Below are 20,741 nucleotides of genomic sequence, written 5' to 3'. Positions count from 1 at the left end.
TTTGGTTGCTATATTGAGATAAGGATATTCACTTGCACCCTCTTTATTATCCAATTAATTCTTTGTTTAAATACAAGTAAAAAAATACTAAAAATGTAATCTCTTATATAGTCTTTATTTAACATAGAAGATGCATGTCTGGGTTTTGAACTATGCATGATACACAGGGACACGTAATTTCTAACTAAAATGCTTTTGATATGTTTTTACGAACCAGTACACATGTCCTGACTTGTGGAGAAATTTGTATGACATTTGAATTCCACTTAAAGGCTGTTGCTTTCCAAAATTTTGTCAAAAATTGTTTATGATATGATGCCCCATACATTAGAGAGAAACAAAAGACTTTTCAGAGTCAATGACAAGGACAAGTTTGTATTTATTAAAGAATTCATGTCACTCCATAAAGAAATCAGAAATGACCATATTAACAAACAACTTTTTTCTATACTTTTGTTTATTTTGCTGGAACTGATGCTCCAAGATCTGTTACTAAATAAGTTGAATTGTCTCTTATTGAAATCTCTTCTGTCTAATGTAACTGAATTTGTCTAAGTTTTTCAGTGTATTGCTAGCATCTGAGCACCTCTTTAAGTCATATTCTATGAGGGCTTTGCATTGGAGGGTGTTTATTTTGTTCTTTTATCAAATATATATCGTTTGGAAAAACAGGGAGCTTTTTTTTAAAAAAAAACCTGAGTTCCATTAATACTGAAATCTTCTGACTCAAGAGTATGTCTACACTGCAGTGTAAGAGTTCTGTTTGCACTCAGTCTGAATCCTACTTTCCTCCATGTACACACCAACTATGCTAACTCAGGGCTCAGATCCTTGGTCCCAGAACCCCACAGGATGGAGGCCTAAGCCTGATCAAGCCAGGACCCAGCATTCAAGTCCTATTGCTTTTGCAACATAGACACAACCCCATGGGACTTGTGCTATGGGAGTCCACCATAAGTATCCCACAAACCCATGGGCTGATTTTCCTTGTTCTCTGGACAGTCACATTTAGTGGATAATGATGATTTCCCACACGGCACCAGGATTGAAATCCTTGATTGGCCATATTTTGGAGGGCATTATGAAATCTGGAATATGGGTGGTTTGATTGAGACCAGATAATGAATTATAGTCTCTCAAGTCCCAGGTTGGAACTCAAAGATTCAACAATTCTTAACTAAGGGTAACAGATGAGTGTAGGGTAGGGCTACTCAACTTTGGAAGCCCTGGGGACCACAATGATACTCACAGCACATGCCGAGGGCCGCAACTTAATTGTGGTTGCATATGCATGCAAATATATATGCAAATATATGCAATAACTTTTCACATTGATGGGTCTGAATACAAAGATTAAGGCAAGACTCCACAACATACAGGCCCCATATAAGTCAGTTCTGCTGATATTAATAAAATGCAATATTTACTCGATTTCCACCCACATGACAGCACTTTTAATGAGCAACGACAATCCAGGAATTTCACTACTAAAACACCTATCAATGGAAGACCATTATATTGACTTGCTGTTGTGGAGCATGTTCCCAATGGAAGCCATGTTCAAAGGATCCCACCTATGAGCTGTGTGTTGAGCCCCGTGTAAACCTAAACTGCACTGCGGGCCGCAAACAAATGGGCTGCGGGCCACATGCGGCCCATAGGCTGTGTGTTGAGTAGCTCTGGTGTAGATCACTAGTGGGGAACCTAAGGTCTGGGATCCTGATGTAGCCGCCACCTTGCCTGGATCCGAGCCCTGAGGCTTGGGGCTTTCCCCAGCATTGGGGAGCCCACAATGGTGAGGGGTGGGGGTTTTTGTTTCAGATTTGTGTATAGCCCCCAACTAATTTTTCTGTGGGTCAGTGGCCCTGACCCAAAAAAGGTTTCCCACCCCTGCTATATATGCTCAAGCCCTAGGTTAACAAATCCAGTGTTTTCTATTCTTCTAACTCCGGGCTAACAGAGTGAATTAAGATGTCTGGTGAAGAAATTAATGATAACCACTAAGTGTTTCTATTTGTATGGTTTCTGTTTTCATGTAAATTAAAATGTGTTTTGTCTTGACATTTTCCAGCTGATATTGATGACATGAAGATATGTTATGTTTTAAGAGAAGGTGAAAATGCAACAAGTGACCTTTTCCATTTTACTGTTGAAGATGGTGGTAAGTCCTTAAGTTCTAGAACAGCTTTCTGTAAGTTGAACTACCTTGTGCAGATGTTTAATTTAATTACAGGTAGCTCATGAAACATGTTACTTCACCAGCTTCGGTGCTTTTTTGGTGTTGTGAACTGTTATTGTGACTACCAAAAGTTCCTTCAAAAACTATATGAAATTACTAGTCTGTTAAAAGGGTGAAATCTTCATGTCCCACATAAAGCTCAACCTATTAGATTTTATACAATTTTCCTTCATATTCCCAACAGAGACTCACTGTTGCAGCATATTCTCTGTGCAATTACTTCCTCAATTTATGAGCTGCGGTAGTAGCTGCTGCCCTTCAGAAACTACATGTTGTGGGTCCTGGCCACAGAACCCAGTACCTCTCTCTGCAGTCCACATGACTATCCAGCCCAACCAGTGAACCAAATTCTGTAATGAATTCTGGTCATGTACCACTTGCGGCAGGTTGCACATATGTAAGAGGAATTTTAGCAGCCATCATGGACTCAATCTTTTCGGCACACAGGTTGTGTAGAGTCCCCGTTCTGCTGCTTCTTCCCCTCAAATCCATCAGGAGTTTGGTCATGTGCAGGATATTACTCAGGATGATCAATAACAGATGAATTTCAGTAACAGAATTTCAGGGAGTGGGGGAAAGATTTCTGTTTAAAATGTATCTAACTATTGCTCTTCAGCGAAAGTGGTTTACCAGTATAAAACAAATATTGATACAAAAGTTTGGAAATAGTATGTGTGAACTTGGCTAACTTATTATCAGTGAGTTACATTTTAAGAAATGACCAGAGATCTTTCTAGGTGTAGCTAACCCTATGGCACGGTAGGTGATTGTTAAGTTAGGATGCTTTAGTAAGTTTTCCAATAAATTAAATTGCTTTATATGTGAGCAGTCATTAGTTTTAACCAATTTAATTTAACTCTAAAACCTTTTTTTCAAGAATAAAGCTATTTTGACCCTCATTGGAATCAATCCTTGTTAAACTGGTTAAAACACTGGCCAAACACTGGTTAAACACTGGCTGCAGGGGCTGTTCTGGCCCGGTCCTGATGCGCCGTGAGCAGTGGGGGCTGTTCCCATCAGCCAGACCCTCCGGTTACCTGGTAAGCATGCCAGTAAGGCTTATGCTTACTGGGTAATAGTTTAACCTTTTACAACCCTACCCCTCACACACTCTAAAAGACAAGAAGCGCTGTCCATCTAATAACCAATTGCTGTAGCAGTCTCTGAGCTGAAACTACTCAACTCACCCGCTCTCTAGTTAGCAAAGTGTTCCAAAGGAGGATGGCATTAGCCCTGAACCCATCTTTGGGGGCCTGTGGAGTGGGGCCAAGGCACTAAAGGTGAGGGGTGCCCAGTGGCATCCTTCTGGATGGCACAGGGTGTACGCCTTCCGTCGTGCCAGTTATCTGCCTAAGAGATGGTGTCTCCTGAGGTACAAATAAGACTCTTGGAATCTGAGGCCAATTTTCAAAATGTCATTGCTTATCTTTACTGCCTCATTGAGCCAAACATAAATGAATTATTTATGGCATCAGGCTTATTTTCCCCAAATATTTTAATTTAAATCAATGCCTAGATTAGAGGAATGAATGGTTAAGTACAGATATATGCATGAAACATGGTGTGAAACACAATACCATAGTACAAGTTGGACCTCTCTGGTCTGGCACCCTTGGGACTTGATTGGTCCTGAAAGGGGGGATTTGCTAGACCAAGGAAGGTCTCTCCCCTCTGGTCCCATGCTGCCACCGGCTTAGGGCTCCACCCATCCCACTGGGGCTCTCTAGATGCTGCCAACCCTGCTGCTGCCAGGGCTGGAGCACCATGGCTAGAGCCCCACAGCTCAGGCAGAAGCTCTGCAACTGCCTGGCTCCCCAGCCAATGCCACAGCTCCGCATCTGGGACAGAAACTGCGCAGCCGGGGTCGTAGTTTCACAACAGGGCCAGAGCTCCCTGGCTGCTGCTGGGGCTGGAGCCAGAGGTCCCCATTGTTCTGTGAGTTTCCCGCCCCCTCGCCCCACACACACACACACACACACTGGACTCCTGGCTGAATTGATGATGCCCCCTATGGCGCTCCTTCCCCGTCATCAGACCTCCCTATTCCTAGGCTCTGTGGTGCAGGGACATCCTTGTTTCAGACCAGGGAGTCCCAGTTAAGAGAGGTACAACCTGTATTGTTATGGCAAGAGTCCCCCAAAGGGGCTGTTATACGTAGGCTCCCAAGTTCTTTTTCTTTGTATGAGCAAATATCCAACTTCAGGAAGACTGGCTGCATGCTGGTATTAACTTTGTTATGCAAGGCTCTGAATAGCGGGAGCTATGTGGGCAGCTGGAGAATTTTTATTTTCTGTCTTAATCTGTGAGTGGAATCAATTTGCTCCCTGGGACATGGTCAGTGGTGATGGGCAGTGCTTCCTCATGGCCAAATCTGCCTCTGTAGTCTGTGGATACGTTGTTGGTGTGTATGTGTATCGCTATGTCACTGATTTTTCTTTTACTGGGAAGCCAGGTTTCAAAGTCCTGGACATCTGTTGCTATTTGGCAGAGGGGGCGACAGTATTTCTTGTGTCCAATTGTAACCTGTAATAGTATGATTTTTGATAATATAATGCATCATTGTACTTCAAAGCTGATTGTTGATTTTCTAACCCTTTGGGCATTTTCAACAGGGCACTACCAGATGCATTATCACATTAGACACATCTTAGCTAGGTGGTTAGCTAAGGCCAACATTAAAGTTGTAGTCTTTATTTAAATTGTGGAAAACATTGATTTATATTGTATTTCAATGTATTTTGTGAGGAATGGTTGTCTAAAGAACTTGGAAGGGATGCAATTTGGGACTGAGACACTAATAATTTTCTTTGTTTGGAATAATAACTAAATAATACTAGCAGGCTCTTAAGATCTAGCAGGCTCTTAAGATCTATAATTTCATCTGATGAAAAAAACAGAAACTTACCTTTTTAAATTTCACCCTTCCTCAAAAAGACATCAAAGCCTCTGTTGGTCAGGTTGGGTAGATTTTTGGCCGAATGTCAGTGGTTCAGAGACATTTGTTTCCATATTCTTGGTGCAAAGCCAGCTATTTCTGAAAGAATAAACACTACCTTAAGGAATAAAAGGTTCAGTACAGAATATCCAATCACACAATAGAACTATATGCTTCAGTTTTCTCCTGTCTTTATTTCTGTCTGCTGAATTCGCATTGCTTTTTAAATCTTGCAATAATAAACATGGTTGTGATGTCTATTATACACTGCCTAAGGTGTAAAAAGAAGGAATTCTCTCTTCCCATGGGAACCCTTAATTCTAGTTGAGTTATACCACAGTGTGATCAGTGAAATCAGTCTGAATACGACTTGATCAAAGAATGAATGTTTGTTCAAATTACTCTGTAAATATTATTTTAGGTAAGTCAAAAGTGGTATTGAACAAACACTTTCAAAAGTAATGTTCTCCTATAGGTGGAGCAGAGTTGTGCTTACTATGTTTGGAAATTCTTTGGGGGCGGCCTCTTAAGACAGCAGGTTGCTTAATAAGGGTGGTCTTTAGGATATAGTTTATTGTTCTTAGCAAAAGAAACAAATACACTGTCTCTGATATTGTTATGTGCTAACTGTATTGAGGTTTTAATTGTGGCAACTCTGCAGTCTCTGATTTATTGTTCTCTCTAGTATTGGGATGTGCTAGTATATAATCTTGTGCTTATGTGAAATCCCATCGTCCCATTGATATTAAAATGAGTGTGCATTGGTGCTGGCCAGTGGTCCATGCTTGCTGAGCCTGGTGCAAAAACTGGGCTTTGGGTAAATATGTTTGGCACAAGCGCCACAGTTGCACTTTTTTCTTTTAATCATGCACACTGTGGTGATAGGTTGAAAAAAAGTTGCAAAAACTTTTCTCCTCTTATGAGCAAACTTTTAAACGTGAAGCGTAACTGCCTGAAATCCCTTGACATATTAAAATTAGCAACAAAGGAACCAACATTACCAGAAAGCAGGAATGAACACAGGAGGCAGAAGTAATAGTGGTAGGAAGAAATGGAAATGGGAATCTAGAGTGATGGTTGAAGTCCTGGACTTTACCCATATTGTTATGAGTACCTGTTTACTCCGACTCCTATAATACACAAGTATATTTATTGAATTGCAGATGGAGAGTCAACCTTATCTAACACGTCTAAGCCTTGAATTGATATAAAACAGTCTCTTCGGGTAACTTATGGATAGTATAATCAATTTATGACAGGGTTTAATAAATATGAAGCTTTACAGTGTTAAAGAAGTTGAGATAAACTGATACATGATGCCCTCTGTATATGTGTAGAATTCACATTCAACTGTGCAAAACGGCACTAATCCACTTGAAGTGAAAGGTAATTCACAAATTCATTTCAGTGTGTTGAGACCCCGTGCTTCTTTCAGAAAATTCCATGCCATATCTCTTTATCCACTACATGGCACATTCTTGCGTCTTAGATAAGAAACAACTGAAGTAAATACGTGGCTGATAGTTAAGGACCGTATTCTTCCTTCATTTTATAGCCAGTGTGTTTCAAATTTATTTTATGTAATCTTATGTGAATGTGGAGCTAAATGTCCGTTTTGTTAAACCGTGAAAAATTCTTTTCCTCTTGGGGTTTGATGCCTGTCTTAGGAAACATGATACTAGCTAAGTACTAGCTCTTGCTTCTTGAATGTTCTCGATTTTCATTTTCTGTTTCTCAGCAGGCTAAAAAGTCACATGTGCAAAGAAAGATGTGCTTATAAGGTGGTGGACCCTCTCTCAGCATGGCAGAGGAGTTTAAGACATTATTTTAAAGACAGAGAGACAAGAATACAGGAAAGGATGGAGGCAGCATAGAAAGGAATAGTGAAGTGACTAAAAAGAAAAAGGGAAGATATCACTTAGTGCACATACAGCTTCCTATATTTCCCCACACTTTGCCACAGAAAAACTATCATGGCTTCTGGGCATGAGAGAGATCCTATCTGGGAATATTTTGAAGAAATTTGTTGCCTGGGGAAATATGGAAAACATGTCAAGTGTAAGCAGTTCAAGAAGAATATGCAGGGCCCAGTTGTAAGAATGAAACATCATAAAGAAAGCTGCTTATTGGGAGAAAATGATGTGGATGAAGATGTGGAAATGGCTGAATGGATCAACTGGCTAGTAACTTGAATTATTCATGTTGCAACGCATCATTCTTCAAGACTCTTTATGCCTTTTAGTATAAGTCTGATTTGACAAATAAATTCCCAATCTGTTGCTTTGCTAATTCTCATGGCTTGTTTAATTAGCAAACTAGGTTTAGAATCTATCACCCAAATATACAATACAGAAATATGCGGTAAGAGAAATCTAGAGTTGTCAATTGCCTCTGAGTGTCATTTTCTTGTTTTATATTACATAATACATGCCCCTTATTTTGGAACATCATGGCCACAGGCCATAATGGTGATACCATAAGTCTATTCCCTATCTTATTTTAGCATCACTCAGCTTGTCCAAGAGAACCTCATCCTATACTTGTTCTCTCAAAAAACAGAAGTTAGTTCAATGGGGATTACTCCAAAATTAAGCACAGTCAGCCTTAGCTTTTTTGGTAAGCCAATTCTTTTGTGTGATTTAAATGTGTTTTAAATTAAGCATTTACATTGCCTTGATTTAAATAATCCACCCTTGTTAATTTGATGGTAACCTTGTTGCTAAATTGTTCATCTCTTGGTTGGCCTTTTTATCGTGTTGTCAGGTGTCCAGTTTTGAACTGGACAGTTCAGTATTTGAGCTTTCTGTTCGGGAAACAAATTGAGAAAATATAAATGAGAAAATATAAATGTCTGGTATTTTCTAAATAAGATGTAATGTAGATTGTGATGTAATGTCAGGTGTGTCCGATATTTTTGTTAAACCACCTGGCAACCCTACCTTTTAATGGCAGTGGTTTCTGGTTTGCTTCCTCCTAATCATTTGGGGTATGTCTAGACTACATGCCTCTGCCAACCGAGGCATGTAAATTAGACATACTATAATTGTCAATGGAGCAGGGATTTAAATATCTCCTGCTTCATTAGAATAAAAATGGCCACCGCATTGTGCCGGCTCAGCTGTTTGTCAGCACAAAGCGGCAGTCAAGATGGAGAACAGTTGGCAAGGAAAACCTTTGACAACCAATCCCTTATGCCTCGTGCAACAAGTTTTACAGGATTGGTTGACAAAGGCTTTCCTTGCCGACTGATCCCCGTCTTGACTGCCGCTTCGTGCCGACAAACAGCTGAGCCGGCACAACACGGCAGCCATTTTTGTTCTAATGAAGCGGGAGATATTTAAATCCCCGCTTCATTCACTATGTTGGTATGTCTAATTTACATGCCTCGATTGGCAGAGGCATGTAGTCTAGACATACCCTTGGTGTTCAGAGCACATAAAAACAGAACAGAGGCCCTGGCTGGAGAGATTCAGGTGGTATGTCTCATTTAACCTGGCTGAGAATTTTTCAGTGAAATGTTTTTTATCACAAAATGGTGATTTGAGAAAGCTGATTTTTTTTTTTTTTTTGTGGGAAAGGGGCTGGGAATTTACTCTTTAAAAATACAATTGAAAAAAAGTTTGAAAGTGCCAAAACAGAGTGTTTCAAGGAACTTACATTTTTTTCGGTTGAGAATATTTTTTTGTTTCAAAATGTAGCCTCTTTTATAGCAAACATGTAAAAAGATAAAGTTGAAATTAAACATAATGCTTCAAAATTATCAAAAGAAAATATTTTATCTGACCCAGTCAATTTTTATTTTTGTATCACAAACATTTTTAAAATTGGCTTAAGAACATTTTTTTAAAATCTCTAATTCTCATGGATGAGAAAGCTGTTTCCTGCCTAGCCTTGATCTCAATCTCAGTCCTCATCCTCAGACTGTTGTAGTCTCAGAACTGCTTCTTACGAAGATCCCTCCTTCTTCACAAGCTATATGGTGGCTGTGATATGGTGCCTTGAGTGAAGAATGGGTTACCTAGGGAAATGCTGGAATCTCCGTCTTAGAGGTTTTTGAGTCCTGGTTTGACAAAGTCCTGGCTGGGATGATTTAGTTAGGGTTGGTCCTGCTTCGGGCAGGAGGATGAACTTGATGACCTCCTGAGGTGTCTTTCAGCCATAGGATACTATGATTCTATGAATGATTTTGAATAGGGGAGCAAAGATTCCTATGGTTGTACAAGGAATGCTGAAGATCCCCAGTGAAGGAGAGAAATGAGAATCTCTGATTACAGTTCTCTTGAGCAATCTTTCTGTCTTTAAGCCAAAGCCTTGGAAAGCCAAAGGCTGGTTAAAAATGGCACTTTATTTAAATCATTAGATAAATATTACTTGAACTCTTCATTCAACTCTCTAAATACCTTAACGCTACAGCACACTTGCCTATTTACCATTTTGTTAAATCCTCATAGAATCAAGGAACCTTTCCAAGATAAGTCCGTTAGTTTTAAATGCTTAATTTACAAACCTGTGGGTAAACGTCATAGACTGTTTCCATATATGTTTATACAAGAAATTATGTTAATAAAAGAAACACTGGTCTGCTACTGAGATCAATCTTCCATTATTAAGCTTATAAAATATCCCTATTTTGTCTGTATCATAACCCTTATATAAACATATGGTGGATTTTCAGTGCCTTTCCCTAATTTGTTAATTATATATATATATAATGGATGTAATTACAGGAAACCTCAGTCTTACAACGGCCCGAGTTGCAACCCCCCCTCCATATTTAGGACCAGTTTTGTAAGTGTGAAAGGGGCCGAACCCCCTCGACTTACGTCCTTGGCCCGTATTTACAATGGCGGACAGTGCCTATTGTAAATGTGGGTTTGAGTTACGATGCCCCCGACTGACCCCGACTTGCGACGCTTCCCGAGGAACCGATCGCGTTGCAAGTTGGGGGCCACCTGCATAGTGATAAATAGGAGTCAGTGAATGCTATTTCTTCAAAGCCACAACACTGATAAGGCTTCCAGTATGTGGTATAATAATAATTTAGGAACGGTTTTGGACTTGTATAAAAATACCTGGAAGTTTTTAAAGACACTATATGCTAAAATAATGTTAAGAATTATTTGCAGTAGCCTTGCTAAACTCTCTTGTGGGATTTGGGCATGTCACTCATGGAAGGAAAATTCAATTACATTTATCTTTGGCATTAAAAACTGGGGCATCCTGTGTTACGCTGGTGATACATTTAGTCACTTGGGCTGTGTCTAGACTGGAATAAAACACCTGTGACATTGAGTCTCAGAGTCAGGACAATTGACTCAGGCTTACAGGTCTTGGGCTGCTGTGCTAAAAATTGCAGCGTAAAAGACTGGAGTGAGCCCTAGCTGAAATGTTAACACTGGAATTTTTAGCCACACACCCCATTATCCTTGAGCCAGTCAATTGAGTAGGTCAGCTGCAGCTGGAGTATCGACCTTTTATTGCAGGGTAGATGTTCCCTTGCTGACTGTTCAATAGGATTCTGTTCTGTTGCCAGCCTTGTGGCAGCTGTTTTGGAGTGCAGACAATGTTCCATATGCCACATTTCTCGCTGTAAGCTTTGCCAGAATATTTTGATAGTAGCTTGACACTACCGTATAAAAACATCTTTTCTGTAACTGAATCATTGGGTCTTTTTGCTCATTGTTTTATGTGGCTGAACTGTGAAAGCTAAGTAAAGAGCTATATAGAAAAAGGACACAATAAGGGATGTCCCATGTCCACTGTAAGTAGGTGATTACAGTGGGGCATGTAGAGGGCTCACTCCAACTTCCGTTAAAGTCAGTGGAAATACTCCTGTTGACTACAGTAGAAGTTGGATTAGTTCCGTTATCCTATTAAAGCCAAATTTTGCTTTCCGTTCTCACCTGAGTAGGCCCATTGATTTCATTGATAGTATTTTGGTGAGTGAAGTATCAAGATTTGGCTCAGATAATACTCTGTACTCTTAATTTCTGTGCAAACATGAACTATTTAACAGAGCTGGCCCTAGATGTTTTGCTGCCAGTGTAAAAAATATTTTGGTGTTCTCTGAGTAGCTGAGTTAAAAAACAAACCCAATGACAACAACAAACAGCAGTGAAAAAAAAAAGTGGTGGGGAGGCAATTGGAGGAACAGAGCCAAAAGGAAGGAAAAGTGCAAGTGATGAGGTAGCCCTGTGGAAGCTGGCTGCACTAGTGCATGCTCCTTAAGTAATTAATGTAAAAACTAAGCTACTGACTAGTTTGTTATTATTCATGAAAAGACGTGGCTAACAGTAAAAATAATAAAAGCGATAACCAGTAAAGTGAGGCCAAATACAGGTATTACGTGATTAAGGAGCGACATTAGATTTAAGGTAAAAAATTGAGACTGGGGATAAAATGGATTACTGGTGACACGAGAATTTACAGAAAGTCGTTAATGCCTGAAAGGAGTTATAATAAGGTTGTGCAATAATACCAGGGCTTGGATACAAACATTTTTGACTGAGCAGCCTAAGAAGTACTGGAGAAACGTAAGATGAGAAAAGAGCTGTTGGCTGAAGTAGACAAGCTTCATCCTTTCCTTTTGCTGAGGCAATTTGGTTGTGTAGTATAGCACAATGAAGGGTACAGAATGGAGCTATGACTATTCTTATTTATTACGTTAGTCATCAATTAATAACCTAAGATCCCTGAATTCTGACCCTAATAATTTGCCAAATTCTGTATCTACTGAAGACATTAATACAGAAAGTTATTTAGTCTTATATTGGTACATGTGGCCTTTCTGAAAAGTTTGTGAATATATAATTTGATTTTATATAGTGTAACTTCAGAGCCATCTTAGAATTGTAAGTTTTCTGACAAACACAGCTAGTGATTCTTGATCTACTGGATGAGATATCTTAATTTAAATAATGTGGAAAATATGAGTATCTGTTATTATTAAGCATATTTATCTTTTGACATCATAATAACTCCTCTTTGTGGTGGTTTAATATCATATTAGCAAAGACCATAAAATGGGTTTACTGCCTCTTTAATATCTTTATTCAGATTCTTATTTGTATCGCATCATGTGACTTATTGAGTCCTCCCTGGTTAGCCTCCCAATTTAGCTTTGTGTGTTGGCAGAGTTTTGAATGGAATGTAGCTGATGCTAATAGCCTTTAATTGAGAGGATGGATTAGTGCTGCTCTTTGGAAAGACACCAGCTATCTGTCTGAGGAAAAAGAACCAGATTCTGTAGGTGGTCTTGCTTACAGGCAAACACTCGCTATTAATGTGAAGGGGGAGTGATGATGTATGCTAGAAGTCAGCCTTTGTTGCATTGACTGGGAGCAGTGATTCATGGCCAATGGGAGCTACAAGTGGCTGTACCTGTGGATGGACAGGTAAATAACACTGGCGGCCTGCCAAGGGCTAACTCTGGTGACCCATATCTGGTCCGAGGGCCACTTATTGCCAACCCCTGTTGGCAATTTAATACCTAATATACTTTTTAAAACATCCTTTTTGTTACTCTTACCCCTGCCAACCATGAATTTTTCCCTGCTGGTTTTAAAGCGTCTCTTATCATACTAGGAGGTCTGTAGGGGAGCTGGTTAGGGCTTCCAGATTCTATGCTGTCTCTGGCCTCAGGTGCAGGTCAGAGCAGCATGGGAATTGCTATGAACTGAGCTAGCTGGCCATGCTCCCCAGGGAACTGTATGCTCTAGTTTCTGGAGAGTCATTCTGCATTCTGGCCTCTCCACTTGTATGTCCTTCCACATCCTAAACATGCCGCTCTGTTGCCCTGAATTACCACCTGTTCCCTGGGCTGCACTGAAGAAAGCGTAGAACCCCTCATCTCAGGTTTATATCTCTTGGGGATTTCCCCAAACTAAGAGTATCCACATCTAAGTGCCTAGGGTCAGATGTAGCTTTCTTAATGTAGGTTGAACCTCTCTAGTCTGACACCTTTGGGAACTGACCAGTGCCAAATCAGAGGTTTTGACTGACTGTAAGAGGTCAATATTTTCTAGCAGCATTACCAACACTTCCACTGCTTACTGGGCTCTGGAAGATCTTTGGAGGTAAATTAGAGCTAAATAACAGCCCTGAACACTGAGAGCCAGGACTGGTGACTATAAACTTTATAGGACTGTGGGAAACTTGATGACACCCATGATACCTAGACATCGAGACCTTTAATCCTTTGGGAGCATGGGCAGAGGATGAAGTTTGGGTTCATGAAGGCTAGTCTCTGTCTCATCCTGTCCCTTCTGCCTGATGTCACTCCCCTTCCCCAGCCCCAGGCCAGCTGAATGTCCTAAGTCCTGAAGCACTGAGCATGTGGCAATCTGCCCACCCCTTGATGGATGGGTGGCATGGCTTTCAGCCCTGGAGTACGAGGTGGGCAGTGGGGACTGCCGCCTGAGCCCCAGATTGCTGGGTGGGAGGCGTGTCTCCCTCCAGATCCTGATCACCGTGCAGGTGACATGTGCACTGGTTCCAGCTGTCCGGAGTCCCTGGCCACATGCCAGCCCCAGTCCTAACTCAGGGTTCCAGGCACAGAAGAAGACTACTAGAGTGCTAGAGCGAAGCAGGAGAGTATCTGGGTGGAATATGAACAGGGTTGCACAGGGCTGTTTGGGAGGCAGAGCCTCCCTGGACCTTTGATACCCACTGCCCATGTTTGAGTGGGAGAGGACCCCTCTGGTCTGAACCAGCAAAACTGGACCTGGTTTGGGAAGACAGGTAAATATGAATTCTTTTGAGTGGAGAAGCTATCTTGAATGAGAACCTGTAAGCCGGGCCTGGGCAAAATACCCTCCATGGCCAGATTCGGCCCGTGGACATAGCAAGCAATCTCAGGCAGGCTGCTGTTGAGAAAAGCATCCATTGTGCGGTTCTGTTTGAACAGCTGTGAGCCCAGAAGAGGGAGGAGAGGTTTCTGGCCAATGGGAGCTGTCTGTTGACAACAGGCAGCTTCCAAAGCACCCTCCTACCCCTCCCCTCAGGCTCCTAGCTGTTCAAAAAACACATGGCCCCTGCAGTCAGTGCAGGGGTGGGGCAGACATGGAGTCTACTTGAGAAGGCTGCTGGCTGGGAGTCGAGCAAGTAGGTCTCCCAGCCAGAGTCTGCCTCTAGCACCCCAACCCTTTGCCCCCCTACTCTACATAATCCAAATCGTCTCCCCCCCTCCTGCCCTCATATTCCTTCCCAGATCCTGCACCCCAATCCCCTGCACCAGGTCATAAACCAAACCCCTGTAACGCAGTCTTCTATCCCAAGTCACAGGGCAAGTCACAACCCCCTCCTGCCCTAGGTCACAGCCCAAACCCCTGCACCCTAACCCAGGTCACAACTGCCTCCTTCACCCAAACTCCCTCCCAGACCCCAGACCCTCTCCTCCCTCCCAATCGCTTACTGAAAGCTCCTTTCTGCACCCAACCTCCATCCAGACCCCAAACCTCCTCCATTAATATGAAGGTGTGGCCCTTGACCACTTTCCAAATTCTTGAAGTGGCCCCCTATAAAAAATTATTGCCTGCCCCTGCCATAACCTGAGATAAAACTTAAACAGTAAATAGTCTAGTAGCACCTTAAAGACTAACAAAACATATAGATGGTATCATGGGCTTTTGTGAGCTCAACCCATTTCTTCTGATGAGACAAGCTGAGCTATTACTCATGCATGTGCTTGAAGTTAACCACATGCTTAAGGGCCTTTGCTGGATCTTGAAAGATGCAAAGTGTTCTGGCCCACTCAACTGTGTCATGTACTTCTGGAGAAGGGAAGAGATTAGTTTTATTTAATACACATGCTGTATTTGGACGCAATGCAAGTTCTCACACTAATAGTAGGGCATTTTCTTTATAACTGGTAACTAAGAATTTTAAAAGAGAAAGGTGCTAGGAGTAAAGTTGGGAATAGCAAAGTGAAAAAATCATCATTAGCATAAATGAAGTAATCTTTTTATTTGGATTTGACCCAGATGGGAATTTCCTAAACTGGCATATTGTAGTTTGGTTGTCTACACAGGAATCTCTTCAGTTAATCTTCCTTTTACAGACTGCTCAATAGCTAATTAGTTTTTGGTTTTAGTAACAGAAGGAATTTTGTTAAGAAAAAGGCCCTTAGAAAGCTCTATGAAAAGAGAGGGTTTTTTTCTGTTTTTTTCTTTCAGAAGGATTTCAGGTTGTTTTATGGTAGAATCAGTAGTAAAACATTAATTCTTTAAACTGGATAGAACATTTCCCTGTATGTTTGCCAGGATTCAAATTCCAGTTGTAATCTAAGTATTAGCACACACCTTTTGTCACTCTACTGTTTAACACACATTTTCTTGGAGATTGAAGGAATGCTGTAATCACACCCCTTGCTGTTGGGGTAAAGCTTTGTATTTAGGGTGGTGTGTATTATTTAAAGCACTAAGGATGCCGTTGGTGCAAATTTAGGGCCGATCCAATGGTAAAAACCATCGGTAGCCTTTCTAAGGAGTTTAGCATGCTGTGGATGGGGCCTTTTGAATGGGATTCACAAAGATATTTAGGCATGTAATTCCTGCTGAAATCAGTGAGAGTTGGGCACCTAAATATCATTATGAATCTACCCTTTAAGTTCAAAATGATGGCCCATTGAAGTGAATGGGAAATTTGCCTGGTCTTCAGTGGGATCAAGGTCAGATTTTGTGGGAATACCATTTCCCATAGCTAGATAAATATCATGATACTTATTTAAGTGGAGCAAACAAACACAAACTTTTGGCTTTGAGGGACTAAACATTTTCATTTGTTGCATCAGTAAAATGTGTCCTGTTCAAGCCAGGTGTTTGAGCTTATGCTCCTTGAACAGTGGAAAGGCTCCTGCTGATTTAATGTCCTTTGGCTGAGGTTCTCTGTGCACAGTTCAGTCCCAGAAGGTGCCCAAGCCAGTGTGGCACTGAGAGCATTGTGGGAAGAGGATGTGCTGACCTCCTCTGTCGCAGCTGTGTTGGAATGACATTGATAGGCTCCAGTGGGAGATGGGCCCAGCTTTCCTGAGACAGAGTTGCTGTAGCATTGTAATTTGGAGAAGAGAGACAAATACAGGTTGAACCTCTCTAATATGGCTGGGACCTGACCAATGTCGAACCAGAGAATTTGCTGAACCATGGGAGGTCAATATTGTCTAGCAGCATTACCAACATTTCTGTTGCTTACTGGGATCTTAGAAGACATTTAGGGTAAATTAGAGCTAACTTACAGACCAGAACATTGAGAGCCAGGACTGGTGGCTGTAAACAAACTTTATGGAACAGTAGGAAACTTGGTGACATCCATGATATCTAGACATCTGGCTCACTAAAATCATGTCGAATCATGGATGTTGCTGAACTAAAGAGTGCCAGACTAGAGTGGAAGCCAAAGGGCCCAGAGCTTTATCTTATGCAAAGGAGGGAAATGTTAATGCATTAGCTATTCCTATGTATTTTTTTCCTAAAGATCCACTGTAACTACAAAATCATCTGTCAGTTATTTATCCCAACTACTGCAACTTTAACTGCAGCCCCCGGCAGCAGGTCAGAAGGAAAGATTTAAAAAAAAGGGGGGCCAACTTTTCACTTTTCCCAGCAGCTGGTGGCAAAGCAGGGAGCCCAGCAGGGGGCTGGCATCCTGGCGTGAAGCCAAGCTGGGGTTGGTGTCTGGCAGCAAGGGCCAGCTGGGAGCTTAACAGCAGGGTGGCCAGTGGCAGGGAGCCAGGCTGGCAGCTGGGAGCAGAGTCAAAACCCAGAGATTTGAGGTTTGAGCTAGGGATGTCAATGTGTAGACAACTACACGATTAACCAATAAGCCTGGGCTTATCAGTTAATCCTGTTAACTACACACATTTCTCTCCCCCCCCCCCCACTTGCTACATCTGTATCAGCAGACTCTGTCCGAAGGGAGCTCAGACACCATGCAGACAGGGGCTGCAGCCACCTCACACTGGTGCCTCTGTCTCAGATTTTTAAACCAGGTCACCTTGAGGACTGCCTTCTGTTTGCCATTCCACGCGGCTGCCTCTGATACAGAGGCAGCATCACAGGGTAGCAGAGAGATTCCCAAGAGTGGGGTCGGGAGTGCACTGGGGACTATTGAATAGTCATGTAACCGCTAAAATTCGATGGGGTTACACGACTATTCAATTATATGCTGTCTAGCATCCCTAGTTGAGCCAGGACAAATTTCAAAGATGGAAGATGTTTTTAGACAGATTAGGACTTTTAGCAGATAACGGTCTTCTTCACTCTTTGATTAAGGCCAAAGGGCTTGTGTCCAGATAAGTACTAGTAGTATAGTTCAGCAAGTGAGCAAGGGATTGGAAATGAAGGGTTGTTATTAATTTGTAATTTTTAGTTGCATCCATGATAGTCCCTTTTTGAAATTCATGACGAGAGAATCCTTACACTAAATTGCTCATAACATTAGAACAGATAGGTAGGTACAAGTTTGGGGAAGGAAAAAAATGGCTTTGGAATTTTTATACATATCAGCTAGATTCACCATACCATGGCATTCCAGCATGGCTGGAATCTTTAAGATGGGCTTAAATGTGGACAGGGCAAGGGACTTACCAATGAGTTCTGAGAATTTGTGCAATTCAAAGAGGGCCATGTGAAGGAAGACATGAAAGCCAATGTATTGTATTCTAATCCCAGCTCTGGCCATCATTTGAGGAGTGTCATTGGGGAAGTCACTTGACCTTCCTATGGCTCAATTCTACATTTGTAAAGTGGGGATAAAATTTATCTGCAATGTCTCACCTTGATGGTGTTGCCCGTATAACTCTTTGAAAACTAAAATTACTATATTCAATGTATTTATCTTTAACATATTGCAGAAAATGCTTAGCTGGTGTTTTTACTTCATTGTATTAAATGGAGCTATGAAATTTATCATCATTGATGACCTGCCACATTGTTTTTAATGTTTTACTATTTTATTAAAGAGTAAGAAATAACAAACTCAATGGTTAAGATACATTTTTTCAAGTAATTTCACTGAGACCGTCCTTCATCGGTAACCAGCAAAATGTGATTTTTATTTATTTCAACAATAAATACGCTGTCCCAGAATTTCACCTTTATAACCACCAGAAAGAAGAACAATGGTTTAAAAAAAAAGCATAGCCATTTGACAATCTGCTTTATATCTGTGGGTACCTGCATCCACAGATGTGGATGCAGATATCCACTGCTCATTTTTGCAGGCACGGATTTGGATACAAATTTTGTATCCATGCAGGTCTCTTTTTCTGTGTACCTGTTGCTACTGAATACACTTGGTAGCAATGCACATTTTGTATCCTTAGCCAGTCAGGCTCTGACAATTCCTTCTTCATGTGTCCATAATGATAACCTCTCTTCAGAGTTCTTAGTGTTTTTCATTAAGAAGTTAAAAAGCAAAATGATTTATTCTCATTTTTACTTTACTGAATGGAATGATTACAGGTATGTGGAATGTATGCATTTTGGAGGAATAGCCCTGTAAAATAAATTTCCATAGCGTTCCAAGTTTATCACTAATCTCATAGTTCAGGGTGGGTCAGAGTAAATCATATTTTTTCCAAGATGCATTAATGATCTGCAAATACTTGCCACAAATTTAGAAAGGGGGAGCAGGGACAAAGATATTTCATGGGATCTGGTTTTGCTCCTCATTGATCCCCCCACGCTAAGTCCTCTAGAACAGCTCACACATCAGCTGCTAAATGTGTTTTACTAATCCCACTGTCCAGGCAGCCAAGAGAATTAAGTTTCTGTGGAATGGCTTTTTGTTACTTCCGGAGTGCTTATAACATATCGAAAGAGCAAAAGAGGGCCCCAAAGGAATTTATAACTTAGATTTACATGTCAGGTTAGTAAAATTGTTCATGGTAAAGCCTTAGTAACTGCAAAGTGAGTTCAATAATGAGTGAATGCAGTTTTACATCATTAGTTCACAAGCTGGTTTTACTATTGTTTAAAGGGGTTCCCAAACTTTTTGACACGGGGACCAGTAAATCCATTCATGAACTTTTGGAGGACTGGTAACATTCATTTGCATATTTGCATATTCATTAATCAAATGATGAATATTTAAATGAGTTGTTTCTGGTCCTCCCAAAGCCCCCAGTGCCAGCTTTAGCAAAGCTTTTTGATATGGTCACTCACAATATTCTTGCCAGCAAGTTAAGGTATATGGATTGGACAAAATGGAGTGTAAGACAAACAGAAAGCTGGTTAGACCAGGGTTTCCCAAACTTCTTACTTTAGTTGGAACCATTTTTTTCCATTCTGTTTTTTGCAGCCCAAATATATAAACTCATAAAAAACAAAATGAGAAAATATCAGACACATAATGTGTCTGGTATTTTCTTATTAGGTAAGTTTTATTATTACTAGATATATCAGTTTGTAGTTTTGAACAGCCTGGCTGGTAAATGTGCTCAGACTGCATGAGTGTGTCTACCAGCCAGACAGTTTGCAACTACTTGAGGGGCGTGGGGGGGGGGGGCACAATAGAATCCCCGGGCCAGACTCACTCGTGGTTTGGGGGGGGCAGAGGGAGAAAAGGGAGGCAGCGCCCCGAGATCCACATATGGCCGGGTCAGTCCCGCTCCCTGCTGGCTGATTCGTTCCTCCCGTTGCGCCTCCGGCCAGCCCCAATTCCCCCAATCCCCTCCTGGACAGCCAGTTCTCCCCCGCTTCTCCTCCCAATCTCCCTTAGCCAGTCCTGCTGCCCGTGTCCAGCCCTGCTGCCGGTGGCCGCTTCTCACCCACCCCCCCCATCTTCCCCGGCCAGCTCCCTACCCCCGACCTCATGCCCTCTGGCAGCCCTGCTTCCTCCAGCCCCCCAATCTCTCACGGACAGTCCGGATGCCCCAGGCAAGCCCTGCTTCCAGCAACCACTTTTCCCCTACTCCTCCTCCTGGTCTCCCGGCCAGCCGCCTGTCCAGCTCTGCTTCCTCCGGCTGCCACTCCCCCAATCTCCCTGGCCCACCCCGATTCCCCCATTCAGTGCTGCTTCTGATGGCTGGCTCTCCCCTCCTCCCCCCCCTCCCCCGACCTCACCTAGCTACGCATTTGCCGGGAGCCGGAAGATCCAGCTGCAGACTCTGCCCAGGCCGGCCAAGGGCTTGGGGGACCCGGCGCCACATAGGCACTCCAGGAGCCCGGAACACTTCGGCAACCACGCTGAGGCCTGGTACTTTTTTCCTGTGGCCCAGTGCCAAGCCGCAGCCCATAGTTTTGGAAACACTGGTTTAAAGGGATCTTTGAAGGCAAAAACACTGGGTCACATCTATTTTTAAGCAGAAGTCACTCCTGACAGGAACTGTGCCTAAAAAATATAGGGCACAGTTTTAGAAAATACTCCTCTTTTTGCTTCAGTTGAAACAGAGTTTATTCAAACTGAAATCATTTTAAAGATCTAATTTTTCACCATTTATACTGTCTGTCAACATTTGACATTTTTCTCAGGTTCCACAATTAAACTGACTGATTAGCTTTGCTAATTCATAGTCTTTAGCTCTTTATAGTGTTTATTATGTACTACCATGTTGTCTTGTGTTGGCTTATC

General features: G+C 41.9%; 1 protein-coding gene across 2 annotated transcripts in view; it reads left to right on the top strand.

Annotated features, from left to right (window-relative positions):
- Positions 1–20,741, top strand: part of FREM2 (FRAS1 related extracellular matrix 2) — a 182,338-nt gene that overhangs the window by 12,259 nt on the left and 149,338 nt on the right. For both annotated transcript variants that reach the window (XR_012900698.1, XM_025185589.2), the window contains exon 2: positions 2,072–2,161. Coding sequence is in view for 1 of the 2 variants with exons in the window: in XM_025185589.2 (XP_025041374.2) it covers positions 2,072–2,161 (90 nt within the window). In the remaining variant the exon portion in view is untranslated. The remainder of the gene's footprint in view (positions 1–2,071; positions 2,162–20,741) is intronic.

The sequence above is a fragment of the Pelodiscus sinensis genome, chromosome 1 (genome assembly GCF_049634645.1).
Source record: "Pelodiscus sinensis isolate JC-2024 chromosome 1, ASM4963464v1, whole genome shotgun sequence".
NCBI lineage: Eukaryota > Metazoa > Chordata > Testudines > Trionychidae > Pelodiscus > Pelodiscus sinensis.
This window is presented reverse-complemented; position numbering and strand designations above follow the sequence as displayed.